The 20147-nt window shown below is 37.2% G+C and overlaps 1 protein-coding gene and 1 long non-coding RNA gene across 2 annotated transcripts in view; one reads left to right on the top strand and one right to left on the bottom strand.

Annotated features, from left to right (window-relative positions):
* Nucleotides 1-8418, bottom strand: part of LOC129420695 (phenylethanolamine N-methyltransferase) — a 124907-nt gene extending 116489 nt beyond the window's left edge. Inside the window, exon 1 of the mRNA XM_055175714.2 lies at nucleotides 8240-8418. Coding sequence (XP_055031689.1) covers nucleotides 8240-8408 — 169 coding nt within the window. The 5' untranslated portion in view covers nucleotides 8409-8418. The remainder of the gene's footprint in view (nucleotides 1-8239) is intronic.
* A 4768-nt stretch (nucleotides 8419-13186) lies between these two features.
* Nucleotides 13187-15604, top strand: LOC141363622 (uncharacterized). Its single transcript, XR_012369090.1, has 4 exons — nucleotides 13187-13491; nucleotides 14373-14905; nucleotides 15013-15113; nucleotides 15452-15604. It is a non-coding gene; the product is annotated as an uncharacterized lncRNA (long non-coding RNA).
* The last annotated feature ends 4543 nt before the right edge of the window (nucleotides 15605-20147 follow it).

A 20147-nucleotide genomic window follows, 5' to 3' on the forward strand; every position in this document is an offset into this window, starting at 1 on the left:
ACCGTGGTGAAATATCACTCCTTATATTATTAGACCTTAGTGCAGCCTTTGACACAATAGATCACACAATCTTACTTAATAGGCTAGAAAACTATGTTGGCATCAGTGGTCAGGCGCTAGCTTGGTTCAGATCGTATCTAATCAATCGCTATCACTTTGTTTATGTAAATGAGGAGGAGTCACATCACTCCCTGGTTAAATACGGCGTACCGCAGGGATCAGTTTTAGGTCCTATTCTGTTTTCGTTATATATGTTACCTCTGGGAGATATTATCAGAAATCATAACATACAGTTTCACTGCTATGCAGATGACACACAGCTTTACATCTCCTCGCATCCTAGGGAAACACAAAATTTTTCTAAGCTATCAGACTGCATCAGCGATATAAGTGACTGGATGTCACATAACTTTCTTATGCTAAACTCCAATAAGACAGAGATACTTGTTATCGAACCGAATCGCTACAAATATAATATGACAGATTACAAGTTGCCCATAGATGGCTGCACTGTGGTGCCAACCTCCACAGTTAAGAATTTAGGTGTGATGTTCGACAGCAGTTTATCCTTCGACAGCCATATCTCCAATGTCTGCCGCACAGCATTCTTCCACCTTAGAAATATCTCAAAAATAAGCCATATGTTGTCTGCATCAGATGCAGAGAAGCTTATCCACGCTTTTATGACCTCTAGAATAGACTATTGTAACTCGTTACTCGGAGGATGCCATGCAAAACAGGTCAACAAGCTTCAGCTAGTTCAAAACGCTTCTGCAAGAGTTCTTACTCGAACTAAGAAGTATGACCGCATAAGCCCAATTCTGGCATCTTTACACTGGCTACCAGTTAAATATCGTATACAATTTAAAATATTACTAATCACCTACATAGCCTTAAATGGCCTAGCACCCTTATATCTTAGAGAATTATTATCAGAATACAATCCATCACGTGCATTGCGGTCACAAAATTCTGGCCTCTTAATTATCCCTAAAATATCAAAAGTGTCTAAAGGTGGCAGATCCTTTTCCTACTTAGCCCCTAAGCTATGGAATGATTTACCAACCGACGTCCGAAAATCAGAGACAGTAGATAACTTTAAATCTAGACTTAAAACTTTTCTCTTTAACAAGGCTTTCAAATAGTTGTTTTAACAATGGTACTTATCTCCTAATAGCTAGCTTGTACAACCTAATAAATAAATAAATTAATGAATAAATTAAAACCTTTTTTTTCGTCAACACGTCAAAGCATGGTAAATCTCATTAATACTCTTTAGTAATATGCTGAAACTTTGAATTGGTTTTCGATTGAGTCTTAACTGCCAAATATGGCCGGCTTGCAATTTTGGCCTTTTCCCATTACCTTAAAATAGTATGTCATACAGAACCGTTTGCCACTGTACGTTAGTATTAACGACGGCAGTGGGGCCTCTGGCCTTAGTCAAACGAGTTCTGTTTCCGTTTCTAAAATCATTAACTATATGTAATACACTTAACCAGCAATAGTTAGCCTGTCCGGAACCAAGCTGACTAAAACCACATTACTGTGTGACACTTGTTTTCTATGTGAACGGCCCCTACGCTAATAAGATTTTGTTTCTCTCTCCCTGTCTCGTCCTTGATCCCGAGGACGAGACAAACAGATCCAGTTCCGGTACATGTGAAAGTCGGCACACAACTGATCTACTAGCTGTTCTTCAACGTGATGTCCAGCTGATGCCTGACCAAAGACCACCGGCAGAACCTGCTTAATCTCCTTCCTTTTCAATGTGTATATATATATATATATATATACCTCCCAAGGGTTTTTTCCTCCTATGACTTTTTTTACTTCCCCGGCTAAAATTCCGGGGTTTTTTCTCCTAGGGGGTTTTTCAACCCGGGGAGGCAGCCTTTTTGGGCTTAACTTCTATACGTTACATTAGTAATACGTTTGCTTATAATGTTGATTTATAGCCGTAGCAAATTTAACTGCTTGTGCTATCGTTTATTGTGTTGTGCTATCTGTCGATTTTCTGTGCTTTTCACTGCATCTATTATGTAAAGCTGCTTTGATACAATTACCAAATTGTGAAAAGCGCTATATAAATAAAATTGAATTGAATTGAATTGAATTGAACATGGTTGGATCTTCTTTCAGGGCAATCATCCAAAACAAACATCAAAGCTAACACAAAAATAAGTCACTGAGCACAAAATGAAGCTTTAGCATGCCAATTCCGGTCCCCTGACCTGAACCCTAAAGAAAATGAGTGTGATGAACTGAAGAGAAAAAACACCAACACGGAGCCGGAATCCGAAGGATCCGGAGAGATTCTGCATGAAGGAATGGTCTCTAAACTCTTGTCAGGTGTTTTCCAAACTCATCAGGCATTATAGGTGAAGACTCAAAGCTGTTCTCTTGGGAAAAGTAGGCTGCAAAAAGAACTGAACAAAAGGGCATGATCAATTGTGAGCAGTGTGTACCAGAGAAAAACATTTCTCTCATAATGAGATTTTCACCCATTTTAAAATGATTCTTCTCCAATGAAAGGTTGGATTTTTGTAGATTTTTTAAAATAAAGATCATCAGTATTAAAGATGCAGATTTATTTTCACAGCCTTCTTTGATCATATTTACAAAGGGTAATTTTGAGCTTGACTGTATATACTGTACATGAACATATTCTGGGATCATGTGCAAAAAAAATCCTAAAGGTGGCGCTGTAGCGATAACAATCGTGTTGAAACTCGTAACTCTCGCAATTTCAAAATATCAAGTGATTTATATCACTAGAATCACTTGATCAAGACGAACAAATTGAATATCTTAGATTTTAGTTAAGTCATTAAAAATTTCTGCTATTTTCTATTTTTTTCCAAAAATTTAAAACAAACTAGTCCTAGGTTTTTCACCCGATCGAACCAATCCAGAGATGAAACATTCCTTGGAGTTCAAATATGAAAAGTTATCAAAAAAAGTTGAACTTTCGACTCACCATCAACACCATGCCCAAACGCCTGAAGTGCACAAAGCTGCTTGGACTTGGCTATGACTGGGGACAAGAATGAAGAATCAACACCAAATATGGTACATATAAGGTGTGTTCGACTTCATGCAGCGCTGCGCAGACCAATCGGTGGCTGACTTAAAGCAGTGCATTCCGGTTATTAATTTTGTCCGACTTAAGCTGGCGCTGCAGGCACGTGACTGTGTCATATGGTTTTAAAAAACCGCGAGAGCGATTCGAGATCAGCCGCCGGAGTCAGCCAGCGCAGCTCGCAAAGAGGAGCTGCACGGGCTGTAATGACGACACAGCTGTTTCACGATTGGTCGGATTCACCACATGACAACAATCACGTGTGTTTCGTGTTTATTTCCACGCCCTCAGTTCCACAAATGCTCACAAATCTGTATTTTTATAACAGTTAAAGTTTTTTTCATGTAGTTGCGATGTTATATTGTGTCATGTTCATCAAAATAAAATGGATAAAAAACGTAGACCCCATTACATTGGTATTTAAATAATATATGCTTATGTTGAACTCTATTCTTGTAAAAACAGATGCTGTTAGCCTCTTCAGTTCCACTTATGCTCATACACGGACATTCAAAACAGTATCATTCACTTTTTATGTAGTTTACATCTAAAGGGCGATTTATAGTCGTGCGTAGGTTCTACGCCGTAGCGGCGTAGGCTATCCGTAGCCTGTGAGTAGCTCTGCGTAGCCTGACGCGCACCTCGCAAAATTTTTCTATGCGGACCGCAAGCGCTGTGATTGGTCCACCAGAACCCCTCCCGTCAGGTAAAAAAACTCCGTCATAGGTATTTCCGTTTGTGACGATGAAAACAAAGATGAGCCAAATTGAGGAGTGATTTAACTCAAACTGCAACAAAAGTCGCTGTTTATTTACTTCCATCATTGCTGGTCTTCTCAAATTATACACAACAAGTTGCTGTTTCTTCTTCGTTTGTGGGTTAACTTGCCCGGTTTCTTCTTCTCTGACGGTCGCGCTGCTACTGTGGTTACACGCGTGGGTACTGCCCACCAGCAGTCGCGCGTGAGTTTGCACGTCGCCGCGGACGACGACGCAAAAGTATAAATGAAAACCGACGCCGAACCTACGCCGTCGCTGCTACGCCGTAGGACCTACGCACGACTATAACGAGCCCTTTACAAATCATGTTTACTGTGATAAAGCAACCAAACGCCACGTGATCAGCCATACCTGACGTAAATGCAGCAAACTACGGGAACCACAACATGTCCGACTTCACGTCTCCCTTTTCCCCTCTCCCCCGCCTGCACGCGGCTAATCTCGCCGATCGGTTACATCCAGTCACAGCCGATGTCGAACACACCTATATACATGGGCCTTTTCTGGGGTCAAGTGCAAAAAAATGCGCTGACTGATCACTAGTTGGCGCACCATAATTTAAATCCTTGGCTCACGACGAAGAAAATGTTTATTTCTAATTTAATTTCCTTCATGAAAAAAATGTCGGTGAACTATTCCTTTAAGGGTAAGTCGCTTTGGATAGAAGCGTCTGCCAAATGCATTAATACTGTATATCCTGATCCTTTGATTATGTTTAAAGAATGTATACAATTAAAATAATATTTCCAGTGATGACATTTAAGTTATGATGCAATCTCGAAGAGTTATATCTTCAAATTTGAATAAAATAAATAAATTGGGGCTTGTTTATATGATTCAAACTTACAAGCTGCCAAACAACATCATAGTGACATGCTGGTTGGTTTATATAATTCATACTGGGGGCCTAAAACCCTTGAACCCCATTATACGCTGCTTGCAGCTATATTTATATAGTGTTTTCACAATTGTTCATTGTTCCAAAGCAGCTTTACATAAAATAGAATCAAAGAAAACAGAGAAACGCAAAGAACAAGAAAAGCATGGCAGTTTTTTGATATAGTTTAGGATGTAGTATTTGAAGTTACATGGAGTGATTTAAATGTATTTCTTATTTAAATAATGTAATAAGTAGTACTCTATTTCAAACTATATTATGACCACAGTTTAGTATTGAGGTATTCAAATTTTTTAATTTTTGTAAATAATATAATATTAATAGAGTATTTGAAGTTCTTATTTATATAATGCAATAAGTAATTACTCAAATTCCACGACGTAAAGAACTAAAAAAAGTAACGAAGTTACAGAAGATAGTCAGTCAGCAGCAGTGACTGATTTTCTTTTCTTCTTTTGATTTTAAATTAAGTTTAATGACATACTTAGGCTTATTAGAAGATTAAATGCATATTTGTTTAAGACAAACAGTAACCAATTGTTTACTATGAAAATCACTAAGACAGCTATTTTGACATATGAGCATTTGTCCGTTTAAGCCAAAAAGACGTGAACATGATGCGCGTTGCGCTTTCAAGTTCAAGGTGGCAATCCAGTCAAACTAATAATCATAAAGTAGCCTATAAGATCACTTCAAGAATAAAACCATGGTGTCCGTTTTTTTAGTAAAACAAAATTCCAATCTTAGTGTTTCTGAAAGGACTCACTGAGTGAGAGAGAACTGAAGGCGCATCATGTTTATTTTCTTAATTTGGCAAAAAGCACAACATTCAAGTTTTTATTGGGAGTGGACATAAAAAACTAGATACTTTAACGTTTTAAATGATGTATAAATCATATCTATATGTCCAAAATCAGCAGAGTAATCAAAGTCTCTATGCACAGTGATTGAAAAATAAAGAGTTTAAATATTCTTAATATTTGTTTATAAGAAATGTACTGCGCTCCCGCATGTAGAAAAAGGTGAAAGCAGCGCATTAAATTTGGGGTGGCACCGGTGGTGGCCGGTCACAAGTCAGGGGGTCCAGTGCCACTGTTCCGCCACTGCATAAATGCCTAAAATGTTTTCTCATTAGTTTACCTGCTTCTGTTCTCATAAAACAAAATATTTTCATGTTTATATGTCCAAACAGTCCAGTTTTAAAACATATGAGGATGCTGATAAATGCTAATAAATTTTGAGAAGCGTTGTTTTGTACGTACATAGCTCATTAACACATCAGCTCCGTACACTTTGTCTGTTACTACTCAACTCACTCAGATACATTTATTTTTCTACAGTGATTTATTTTATTCAAAGACCATTTTACATTTACGTCCCACCATAAATGTAAGCCATCGCGGGATCATGCCGCTTCAGCTTCCCGCATACACAATTTTGCTGTCTCGATGCTGAGAACAACATCTCCTTCCCTGACTGCAGCTGGGAGAGACTCTCATCTGCTACGCAAGGACTAGGCTAGTAGGCTACCTCTGAGTGCTTTGGGATGGGGGTGGAGCCCATGGAAGTAGCGGCAGCTGCTCATTGAGAAGAGTGAACGATACATGCTTTCACGTCAAAGTCTCCAACAACACCAGAAAAAGGCACATAGATTTGTCACTAGTCGCTTTTTGGAAAATAATTTGCTAAAGGAGTCTAAAATGTCGCTAAATCTAGCAACAAAGTCGCCAAGTTGGCAACACTGGATTTATCTGTTTTCTCATGTTTATTATGTAAATCTGCCTTGCACAATTGTGAAAAGCACTATATAAATACAATGGAATTGAATTAAATTGAATAGCTAGGCTAAACAAGCCAACAAACAGTGGTCAAGCACAATTATGGAAATAATTTTATAATTTAATGTAAAAAAAACATTTTTATATGTGACCCAGTCCGTAAAAACCATACTAAAGTCTCAAAATCAAATTCTGAGATAATGAAAATCAAAGTCTGATTTAAGTCATTAATTTCATTATGATTTTAATTTTTGACATGACCCAATATTAAAGATATGAACAAAAATAAATTTTGACACAATTTTTGATGAGACAGGCACATTTATTTTGTTGGCAGCCAGCAATTATTAGTATGTAGCCTATATAAAACAAAAGCAAGAATTAGGCTAACGTTAGCTGTTTTCATATTGTTAGTGCTAAGGGATTAGTTGTAACACAGCATTACAACTAACCCAGATGTGTAAAACTATCTTCAAGCCTATACCAAAAATGTAGCTAAGAGCTGCAGAATTTTAAAATATAATGCTATGTTTTAGTCAACAAGACACTAATTAAGATGACATAACATTGGTTTTGGTATCTTACACACCCAACTCAGAAACTGAAAACATATGATGAAAAAATGTACCTACATGCCACCAAAACTTCATCAATAACTCTATGGAAAAAAATTATACATTTTAATAAATTTGCATCTAATAAGAGTGCGTCTTTTGGCAGGGTTAAAACAATACAGGAAAAACAAGTCACTCAACCCTGTGCAACAATGTAAACAGTCCGTGTTACAACTAACCCTGCGTTAGTTTGTGCCATGCGCACCCCTACTATACTCGATATATGCTGAATAGAATGTGGTGAATATTATATTATAGAATTTAACATTGTTGCAAGTGCACAAGGAAGTGGTCTCCATCTCTGCTGATGCTTCAACAACGTATACGACAAGCTATTGCTTCTTTGGCTTTGCCTTGAAACTGTGTATAGACCATGACATGCCCGATTGGACATTGTCTAGTAGCGATCTGCATGTGTAAGTGCACGTCGACATGAACAATGACGCAGACATTTAAATGAAAACCAATGTGTAGCCTATGACGTCAAAGCTACGGCATAGGTCCTAAGCAGAAGAATAATGGACCCTTAAGGGGACCTGAAGTGTATGTAGATAAAAACGCACATTCTAAGGTAATTCTTAGGTAGAGTATAGTTGATTTTGAAAGGTCTTTTTACATCACTGATAATATAGTTATGTATATTATATTGCATTCCTGTCAACAGATCCATCGAAAAGTTTCACAATGTAATGCACCTTTAGTAATGCACATCATTATAACATTGTTGATACAAAAAGTACTTAAATGCAGTTAATTGAAAAAAAAAACCATTTTCAAAACCATACACTCAGTCAAACAAAATTGCAGTACTACTTTTTCAAAAGTTTTTAAGTTAATTCGGCTTGAACGCGGACCACATTAAAACTTTGTTTTTTAGACTGTTTCAGGGTTAGGTATATTATTTTGATTTTTTTTTACAGAATGTTTGTCATGCAAAATTCAACTAGGATGAACAACATCAATAGAGCAATGCCAACGTTATGGATTTGGATTTCCATAGCTTTGATTCCCAATGGTTCACATGTGAAAATAGAAAGTATACTTTGATTGCATTACCCGTGTTCTCACTCCTTCACATTTATTCTCACCTTCAGTAAGAGCTCTGTGCAGACAGCTGAGCTTCCATGGTACAATGCTGTCTCTTCGCTCAAAGTCTGCTCTGGGTGGAGTGTAGTTATATTGCAAATACGCTGCAGGATCAAAGCCTTGGTAACATGCCTTCATAGCAGCCGCTGTCTTCAACATTTCTCCCTCCATCTCAGTCCCACTGAGGTTCTGTCTCTGTCCTTTCTTCACTGTAGACAGTATTTATACTGTGTTTGGGAGGGAGGTTACTGTGTTCTTCTTTTGTACATGTGCAGCTTAACTTGGTGTCTGTTTCTGTTTGCTTAGGGGCAGTCATCATCCTTCTGGTCATTGTTATCTCTAAAGATGGTGATAGCGCTTAATTGCCCAGCTAAGAGCACTCAGAACAGTTCATGTCCTTCTAACCTTAGGCACTGATGACATCTGAAAATCCCTGTGCTACATGTTCTCCCTGCATGTTATCTAAACACTCTAAACCCATTTGGAAAGCCTTTCTCAGTCCAGCAACATAAACAAAAACAAAAAATCACTTTCTTCATTGGCCATTAGCATTGCATTTTCAGTATTATGCTGAAACTGGAATAGTTACCAGTGACTCTAGAAATAAAATGATTGTTTAAATATAGAAAGTAACCAAATAAACCAAAATGTATTTTTTCAGTAAACAAGTTATGATCACAATAGTAAGTTAATTTAATTTATCTTAGCATGTTGTCAATTAGATATTAACCAAATGTTCTCGGCACATACAGTATTATACATACATCAAATACGTCTGCTTCAAAAATCAGCTTAATCGGCACCAGGTCATTCAGAAATACTGGTTTGTTGGCAGAATATATTAAAAGTCAGATAAAAATGCTCATTTACAAGACAACTCACTTAGGTTTCTGCATGTGAGATCTTTATATTATTGCCAGACCTTAGTATAGGTTCAGGTCTATGTTCTGAGGGCAAGGTCAGGGCAGCATTGTGTTTATGTGGGAACACGTGTGTTTTCACATCATGTATGTGTGACACGTGTTCCCAGTGTCTTGTCACTTTTACCCTACTCCCTTATGTACTCGTGTCTTACATGATTAATTATGTTCACCTGTTCCCCATTGATGTGGTGTCTTTATAATGCCCTCTTGTTCTCTGTCGTGTGCGCGTGCGTTGTGGATATTGTTATAGACCTGAGTTCATGTGTTTCGTGTTTAAGGTCCGTTCCCGTTGTTCCTGTGTTTTGGTTTGTGTTTTTCCAGAGTCTTTAGTTTCATTATCTGTTTTACCCCCACGTGGGTGTTTCTGTTTGGTATTAATAAAATCATAGTTTATTTTTGTATATCGTCTGCGTTTGGGTTCTCCTTTAGTTTTTCCTTATTCGGTGTATTCGCACCGTGACACACCATGCCTACTTATTCACATAAACCAAAATATTGATTTAGAAATTGTAAGACACTTTTTGTTTAGAGTGGCTGTATGCAAGAAGGATTGATTGATAGCTAGCAAACAAAGGCTCGCATAATGAGCTGCATAATGAGCTGCATAATGAGGCAGGAATGTGAGAATGAACTACAGTAAAGAATGTGAGGACAAATGTATACATGTTTGTTTGAGGTTTATTAAGTTAACAATATAATCAAAATAGAAATGATGGTTAGTAGGACATTTTAAGTTTATTTGGAAACATACCCTATTCCTAAAACTTTGTATAAACTAAGAAACTGATAGACAACAGAGCTGTAAACTTCATGTGGCTCATGTTACCATATAACTTTATGTCCAAAAAGTGTTTTTCCACTTCATAGTTTTGTACTGATGAGAGAGTTGCATACCTCTAAGAGAGTTATAAACAGCTGTTAGCATAAATTGTCCACAGAAATACCCTTACTTATATAACTGATGGGTAAATGTCACTGATACTAAGTTACATTCATATACTATCTTGTACATAAACTTAATCTCAGATAAACATCTGCAGCAATTAATATAAAAAGCTGTTTTCAGATGACTGTTTTCAGATGCCCATCCCCTTATCGTCTAGCTTCTGTATTAAACGTGTTTCTGTAAGCGCGTATGAACTTTAAAAACACATCGCATATGGCGCGTCCATGTGCGCGAGCTTGCGTCTCCGTGTAACGCAGCGCTCATAAAAACGGTGTCGCGTGTAAAGCGCAATGTATGGAATTACCTTGCATGTAAACAATATGGAATCATTTTACAGCAAATCCCGCAGTGCAGCATTTACTCAAAGTTGCCATGACAGATACGAAAGTGAATAACTGTGTCTTAACACTGTACAACATGTAACAGATATCTGCTGGGAGGTCACGCATACTCGTTTGTAAATAAGCATGTAAACATGGAATCCTATTACAGCACACACTTAAAAGATACAGCAGTTCAGGCTTACTGAAAGTTTCCATGAAGGATATAAGTGAATAACTGTGTTTAACACTGTTACAGCATGCAACAGTGAAATCCGCCATTACGTGAGATCGCGTCCGTTTGTAAACAATGCAAAACTTTTTCAATCCGAAGCGTGTAACATTAGTCTGCTAAGGTTGCTTAACGTTACTGTATGTAGGCTGAACTGCACAAGCCATGAGCATATTAAGTTACATTATAGCAAATATAAATGGTATAAATTAACTGTTAACGATACTTACTTCTTATCCAGCAGTGCGTTCTCCATTGTTCTTCTTAGGTAACGTTATAGATAAATGCTTCTCTTCCTCAATGTCCAGACATAAATGAAGATATTCATTTGAATAAAGTTTATAATCCAAACATGCGGTAAAAAGTCTTTAAATCTGATCAAACTTTACGCTTTGCTTGTTATGGTTGAACAGCTCGTGTCTTCATTATGTCAACAGCTGTGGGCGTGACCAAATTAAAGATAATGAAGTCAGCCAGGAAAAACGGTACTCTCTTTACTTCAATGCAGATTACATAAACAGGCAATATTTGTTTTCGATTATATTTAGCTTGTTTAAAAGTAGACATTTCAGGCTTTCTTTGGATGTGTGTATCATGCTTGTGTGACGAGTAATCGCGGAGTTTCAATTGATTTTTGTAACTTGTTTTGAGAGACAGCTGGCGGAGACAGAAATGTCTGGATGGACACCCTGTTTTTTTTCTTTATTTGACAAAAACACAAAGATCTGTTGTTATTGTGAATGAACACATATTAAAGAAGACCCTTTACCGTTTCAAATGATGTCAAACATGTAAGTGTATGATTATTAATGATGGAGTATTTTAAGTTGATTCTGCCATGATAAGGAAAAAACACGTCAAAACGCGGCCCCGCGTTTTTGGACCCCAGGGGGTTAAATAGACAGGTGTGAGCTGGCCCTTTTTCCTCCTGAAGTCAATTACCATTTCCCTTGATTTTGTTACATGGAGCTCTAGGTGATACACCACCTAAACACCACTCCATAAAGCTGTTGATGTATTCCATCTCCTGCCCCCCAATACAACCCACAACCCAGATAGCAAAATTGTTCCGGGCCTTTTATGGCACAAACACTGTTCTGAGTTTTGGAAATCATACCGCCATTAATGCAGAAGCAAAAGCACGCCAGAAAACTGCCAGAAAAGTGCCAATGCCTTACCAGACAAGAGCCAGAAGACCCTAAATTGGCCCATATTCATGCCATAATACTGAATAGCCAGATGTCTCCCAAGCACAGGCCACAACTCTGCCAGATTATATTAAAACAACTAATTTGGCCCATATTCAATATCTGCACCCAACAGCAACCATGCAATTAAAAAAGAAATCAAACCAGGAAACCATAACTGCTGAAAATGTGTGTTCGTTTCAATCAACATAAACATGAATAATTGTAAATGTTTACCTGTTTAAGTCATTTTTTATACAAAATGTAAAAAAAAGTAAAAACATCTGATGCAAAGCTTGGTTTTATCACACTTAGTTATGTAAACCATGAAAGACCAAACTTAGTGGTAGTGTATGTTTAAGTGTGGCCAGAAACGGGACAAAGTGGAACGTATGTGTGTGTGTGCACCTGACTTTGTATTGATGGGTGGCTGACTTTGTGTGTTGATGTGTGCCTGACTTTATGTGTTGGTGGGTGGCTGGTGGTGGAGGACTGTGCTTCTCATCCTCCTACCCCCCTCTCGATCGCCAGCCAAATACAACCAACGCCTCAACCATTGCTCCACCTCCTGGTCGTGGATTCTCTGCATCCAGGATATCTTAGAATAATTAAAGATATCATGGCAGGTTTTAAAGTTTAAATATAAGACTTTAAACAATCTAGGGTTTTCACTAACAATTATTTTGGTAATTGATAATGATTACCAAATCATGATTTTTTTAATAATAAAAATAGACACAAGTGGGCAATAGAAGTCCAAAAAGCTTGCCCATCACATGATTCATGGAGACTTCAGTTAGTTCCTGGAAACTCATAGTGTATGGAGGACCACAAGAGTCATGCAAAATGTAATAAAGAACTTTATTATTATTTAGTAACTACCTGTACAATAAAAACAGCAATCAATAGATTTGTTCAAAAATTCATCAATTAGTCTATAGACAAAGTTACAAAAAAATCACTAAGTAACATTTTACTAGGCAACAAAAAGTGAGATTACAAAAATAATGCAGAAACGAAATATTAATACATTAATAAATAGTTCAAATTAATATAACAATTTACAAAAACAACATAAAACACTCAATAAGTTCATCATTTTAAATTGCATTTACAAATTCTTAATTAAATAATGGAATTTCAAAATGTATTTCAAAAGCGATTTAAAAAGAGAAATAAACAACTGGATCTACAAACTGAACCACAAATACAGGTCCAAACTAGGCATTTAAAAGGGCGCTTCCGTTCAACATTTCTGTTTTCATTTTCCCGATGGTTCTCCTTATTCTTTTCGCTACTCGATTTGCTTTTCGTTTTAGTCTCTCTATTTAGCTTTTCCGTGACTCTTTGGGTCCTTCCAAATGGTCAAATGAGAAATGCAAATTAGCTATGACCAGGTGGATGTAACAAGCTCGCTGATTGGTTAGAGGAATTGGCTAGCGTAGTCCTTGAATTCTGGCGCCAGAAAGATCGATTTAAGTTAGTCGTGTTACGTTAATCGATCTCTCTCAAAATGTCTAACGTTAACACCGAAATATCAAAAATTTTAAGAGACATTGCTAGTGAAATGGAGCGCCGATCCACAGACGGTGTTGCACAAGGATCATCAACTTCAACACCCACCTTGTCAAGACACCCTGTTGATGGTAAGTTTATGCTAGCCACCATACAATACACAAGCATGGGGTTTTCAAATTGCGGTTTAAGATGAGTTTAAAATGTGCAGTATTGCGGGTCTTGCATGACAGGTTTGAGAATAACTGCTTTACATGTGCAGGACATGTGCACGTTAACTCCCGCATGTGCGACCTGCAAATTCTAACATTAATTGTTATGTCATGTAGAAAGACTCGTTAAGATTGCGAGCCCACACGTGTGCAGCGGCGGATTTAGAGACACCCCTGTCTGTCGGTCCGTCTATCTATCTGTCTGTCGGTCCGTCTATCTATCTGTCTGTCGGTCCGTCTATCTATCTGTCTGTCGGTCCGTCTATCGAGCTGTCCGTCTGTCTGTCTATCTATCTGTCCGTCCGTCTATCTATCTGTCCGTCCGTCCGTCTATCTGTCCGTATGTCCGTCTGTCTGTCCGTCTGTCTGTCTGTCTGTCTGTCTGTCTGTCTGTCTGTCTATCTATCTATCTATCATAATGTGTATATATATATATTAGTTTGATAAAATATTGTGTGTATATATATATATATATATATATATATATATATATATATATATATATATATATTAGTTTAATAAAGTAATGTATTTTACCAGCAACAAATCAATTGCAACCTAACTATAGTGATTGTATTTACAAGTTGCTGAGCGAAGATAATTGATTGCGTTGTTAAGTAGTATTACATTTTGTTGGATTATATGTCTTTCATGTCTGTAGATATAACTAAATTAATGTTTTGGAGAGATGACTACCATGGTGGAATGCCAAAGTCTATTTTCCATCACAGTTTTTAAAGATCTAAGAACCATGCTATCAATTTAGATGAATATCAGTAAAGAATTATTTTGTTTTTCAGCTGAAGTTTGCAGAATTTTTGCACCATATGCTGGCAGGACTTCAGGTAGCCACTGTACAACTGCAAAACGTCGATCAAGCTACACAAGATCCTACTTTTGTTTGGACAGCATTGATCAAATCATGGTACCAACAAAAGTAGAAAAAGAAAAACTATATGCAGCTGGCCTTGGGGAGAAAAAAATTACTTTTTTTGGTATGTTGTTAAAGGACGTAATGTTGATAGTCTCAGTGATTACTGAATATTCAAATTTTAACAATCAAACAAAATTTAAAAGTGTTTATTTCTTCTTTTATTTTACAGGTGATGAAAACAGTGCAGAGGAATTCAAATGTCACATTTTGACAGCTTACCCAAAACTGAATAGCTGTGGTGGCTTTGAGCTTTTAAGATTGTCTGGTATGACCAGGAGCAAAAAACTTTCTGTGATGCCTTGCCCGAACACAGGGTATACCATCAAATCTATCAAGGACCACAACAAGAGTGCCATAATCTATATACGTCCAATGCAAAAGGACATTGATACAACTCCTGTAAGTTCTAATGACACTGCTGATATTTTGTACACCAAAGTAGTACTGGTTATAGTATTGCTATGATTGTTAAAGTGATTAAAGTACTAGTATTATCTGAACAATAGGTGGAACCAGAGTCAGTTGTGTCTGGGCCCAAGGAAAGATGTCTGATTTGTGAAGAAGATATTTTTTTCTGTGAACTCAAAGATCATGTCAAAAGCTGCAGGTATGCACAGGACCCCCACATGTGCAGTTTAAAATCTTGTACTATTATCAGTGTACAGTCATTTCATTTGCGTTATGTTGTCGGCATAAGCAAAGTCTGTCTTGGGAAAATTCAGATATAATCTTAATTTTCTGTTGTATTTCTGTTCTTGTATTTTCTTTTAACCCTTTATTTTAAATATATTTATCAGTTGAGATGGTCAGCCGAATGATAATTATATGATTAGTCATAGTTTCTTACATAATCTTAACATTTAGAAAGAAATGCAGTTATTTTACTATGTGCCTGTTATTAATCTACATGGATTACCTATGTTTGACTCTGGATATTCATTCAAGGTCTGCAAGTGAGATCAGTAAAGCATCAACAAGCAATTATCCTTCAGATGGTCAGGAATTTCCCAACACTACTGATCGAGCTGAAGTGGACATAGATCAATCATCCACAGATTCTGAAATAGTACAGTTTATTGATTTAACAGAAGGCGAGCCAATGCGGGTAAACAGCATTACACTTTACAGATTAGGATTAGCTCATGAAATTTGTCACAAAAACATCATGTGCTTTTTCCTGGGAAACATAATTTTTATTAAGTTATATTTTGAATTCTAAAAGTGATACTACACTTTTGCTTCCACTGACACAAGAATCACATTACTCAATGTTTCTCAAATTCTGTTTAATAAAATGTCCATCTGTTTATTACTGTCAGGAGTCCTTAGATGAATGGCGATCCTTACGTTGTCAGCAGGATCAAGAGTACCAGGAGTCTTTGCTTGCAGATCAAGAAAAGGTATGTCATACAAATTTTATGTGGGTTTAAGTGAGGACATTATTATGTTTCTTCTTTTTTTATATGACACCTCTTCACCAAGTTAGTACCAGCACGTTTTTAATGTTGTTTGATTATACACTTCATTGCATAATCTGGATAATGGAAATAATTGTCTTGATTTTGTTTTACATGTTTGTCAAAGCATAATATGCAGAAGCATTCTTTGGAAAATGAAGAAAGACGTAGAAAGGTATGATCTGTTGTAAATTATGTATATGTTCTCAAAATATTTTTAATGCTCAAGTGTATTTCAGACTCTGAAGTGTGGTCTACATTGTCAGTAAACTGAATATGGTTGGAACTTTGGACAAGACAATTGAAGATATTACATTAGTTGCTACAGACATGTTTTACGTTTTTTTTTTTTTTTTACATTTTAGACTTAATCAAGATCATGGTAGCAAGGTCAACATATAATTGCAAATTTAGCAGCTCTCATCTATTTTTATTTTTTATTACAATTCTATTTTTATAGGCTATACATGAGAGACAGTTGAGAATGGCTGATGTTCCTGAGCCAGCTGATGGTGTTCCACTCAGATTTAAGTACCCCAGTGGCATTACAAGAACAAGAAAATTTGTTCTGTCTGAATCCATTCAGGTTTGTCCACTACTTTCTGATTGTGATTACATGGATTGCGGTATTACTGTGCAGTGTTTTTAGGTTTTAAAAATTAGTATTAAATAGATTTCCTTTTACATTTGTTATGTAGATATTATTTGATTTTGTCGGAGAAGATGATGATGCTACAGAGTATTTTCACATTCAAGATGCTCTGTCAGTAACAACTCTTAAAAGCAACATGACTGAAACACTTTTGGGGAACAATATCAATGGTTCAAGAACACTTTACATCCACTGGATTCAAATTGATGATTTGGAGGTGAGAGCCATGATTTGCAGCCTAGAAAAAAGTCAACAAACTAATGTTAATGGTAATATTGATTAGTATTTCTTTAAGTTAATATCAATACACAAATAAGTAATGGGTGTGATTTGCAATAGTACTTGCTGGTAGTAATTTTATTAGCTGTTCTCACATAATACCTAAACAAGCATCTATTACTGTCATTTTTTCTATCATTTTTAGAGAATAGTTAACTGTACTCTTAGACATTATGCCCGACTCACCTTAATAATTATGTAGTACCGTATTGTCCCAAATATAAGATGACCCCCACCCCCTTTTAAAGTGTACCTTTTGGAAAAAGGCTTTTTTTAATACCAACTCGTCTTTTTCTTCTGAAAATGCTTTCATTTGAAATACTTTTTATAAGTCCAAGGGGACCAGTGTGGTTCCCAACATTTATTAAACCCTTTTAATGGAATATAGTTCCATTTATCACATGCAGTTTATCTGGATTTAATAACAATTAGCCTAGGCTGTCGATCTCATTGAGAAAAAAACACATTGCCTAATAATATTTTATTAACAGTAGAAGACTGCCTTATTGTAAACAGAGTTTATCAAGAAGCTTCAGTCCAGGTGAACTTGTTTGTGTATTTGGCACCACTTACTGCATTTTTGCAGGTGTACAGTATGATAGATATTTAATTGTCTATAGCAGGGGTTCCCAACTCAAGTCATTGGGGTCCCCTCTCCCAGAAGTTTTAGATGTTTCTTTATATAAAACACCTGATTCCACTACTCAGGCTCTTTATAGAATGTTTGAAACGTTTCCTTAATTGATACACTAAGGTCGCAGTCATATCATACCAAACCGAGCCTGATTCTCCCTACTCCCCCAAAAGCACGCACTCACACTGTGACTGTACTTTGACAGATCCGAGCCCAGGCACGCTATCGTCATTAGGATGTGATTGTTTTGAAGAAAAGCGCTCTTAACAATAGAACCCATCGTGATGTCAAGTCTGTCTTTGTTTTTTTATTCTGGGGGGTTTGGTGCGCGATGACACACTGCCATCTCACATGCCATATTGTTTAATTGATCAGTCACGTATGCAGCTTAGACATTCATGTAACCCTGCTGCTTACATCAGAAGGTTTTTACAAAGGCAAATAAAGCTGAGTGGTCGTGCAATTGACATCTCTCCTTTTGAACAATGCTGGCGCGATTTGTGATCACTCTGCTCTAAGGGTTCTGCGCCTGAGCCCAAGTGAACCGTGCTCTAGCCCAGTGTTGCCCAATCCTGGTCCCCGAGGGCCCCCCTCCAGAAAGCTCCAGATGCCCTCCCATCTAACACACCTGATTCAACTAATCAGCTTGTTAGGGAGACATGTTTACCATTTTGGAAGGAGGCTGATAAGTTGAATCAGGTGTTTTAAATAAGGAGACATCTAAAACATTCTGGGAGGAGGGCCTCATGGACCAGGAATGGGAAGCACTGTGTCCACCTCTGCAAGCTGGCCAGGGCGCGATGATCACACTAGTCAAACGAACCAAGATTTGGGGGTCAAACATGCTCCACAGTTTGGTTGGAATAATGTGAGTGCGCCCTAACAAGCTCATGAACTAAATCTGGTGTTTAATATATGGAGACATCTTAAAGGCGCTCTAAGGGAATCTGTGTGAAATTACTTTTTGTTGATGTTTGAACTGTTTTCAAACAAACGGAGGGTAGCTAACCCCCCCCCCTTCCGTGCTTTCATGAACGTGCCCAACCCCCACCCCCAAATCCTTCTTGTCGTTTATTGGCTGGAACACTTAATAATCGTTTCTGGTGGTAGGTTTGGCCACTTTGTTTTTATTGCAGTTTGTGGAGCCTGGGCTGTCTACAGAGATCGCGTTTTTTTACAGTTTGATCAGCGGACACCCAGCAAGCAGATAGTGAGGAGATGTTTGCTGTATGTAACAAAACATTTTTATGGTCTAAAACGCGTGAATTCGCTTAGAGCGCCTTTAAATACTCTGGGAAGGGTGCCATGTAGGACTGGATTGGGAAACACTAGTCTAAAGCTAGAATGTAAGATGCCATTGTTTATTGAAAGGCATTTCCAAAATAAAAAGTTGTCTTATATTCGGGACAATATGGTAGTTAATTCTACCAGAGTAAATAACTTTATACCAACATACGCTTACTCGAATAATGTAATGTAACTTTTGGTTTCGGAAAATTAGGTACGCCAATACTCTTGTTTTTAATTTATTGCAGTTTGTCCCAGCACTTGATTCCAACAATCAAGCTGAATCTCCCAGTGTCAGCAACCAGTTCTTTCCAATGCCAGCAACTTCTTTTTCTTTGCCATCATCACCTACTTTTTTACCAGAGACGGACAGCTCATTCTTTCATGAAGGGTATGTTGTTTTGCAAATGTTTTTAGTAACATATCTTTTAAAGATTATTCCTCCGTTATAATATCCCCTGTTTTTTGTCTTGACACACAGTGTAAATAAAACTTATTTAAAGGAACCGTATGTAAGAAATGTATATTAATTAATCATAATATGGCCCTGATATGTCACCAGACATTAAGAAATCATTTTCATTTCAAACAGGGCTTTGAAGCAGAATTTTTTCCCAATTGGTTCGTTCCAAACAGAAACAGTATTTTAACGTTTCCTGTTTTCGGTTCAACCCTAAAATTGACGTTCCTGAACCGATAAGAACAAAAAAATAAAGTTCCCGAACCGGTTAATAACCTTCCACGTCAGCTGTGGGACATACATATAAGTAGGCTGATCATTAGGACATTAAACTTGATACGTCTACATAATTTTCCTTAAGTGTCATCAGACATTAAAAAGTGCTACATTATGTAAGCGGCATAACTGTAATTCTCACATGCCTACATTTGTTGAGTGCACATAAACATGCGCACACACACAGACGGAGGACAAATTGCAAACAGCGCTTCGGGAAGAAGGTGCAGCATAAACATTCGCTCCACATAAAGTGAAAATTACGGTGTTCTTCAGTGCTTTATTCGCCAAATGTATTTTATACATCAAGAGTTCTGATCTTTGAAGGGCATAGGGATAATTCCATATGATTGGAGTAAGACCAGACACATTCAAACGCATGTGCGTACAGAACATTTTCCACTTTAGCACCTTTTTGCGGTTAAATTGTTTAAAATCACTTAAGTGTTAACATTTGCAAGCCTTTGAAATACATGCAAATGATCAACTTTCAACCTATTTAAATTTGTGTATTAATCCGCGAATCGCAAACAAGCAGAACCATGGGTAGTGATCTGTAAGGATCATGGATCAACTGTTACACCACTAATTAGTAT

Source organism: Misgurnus anguillicaudatus, chromosome 4, assembly GCF_027580225.2.
Source record: "Misgurnus anguillicaudatus chromosome 4, ASM2758022v2, whole genome shotgun sequence".
NCBI classification, from domain to species: Eukaryota; Metazoa; Chordata; class Actinopteri; order Cypriniformes; family Cobitidae; genus Misgurnus; species Misgurnus anguillicaudatus.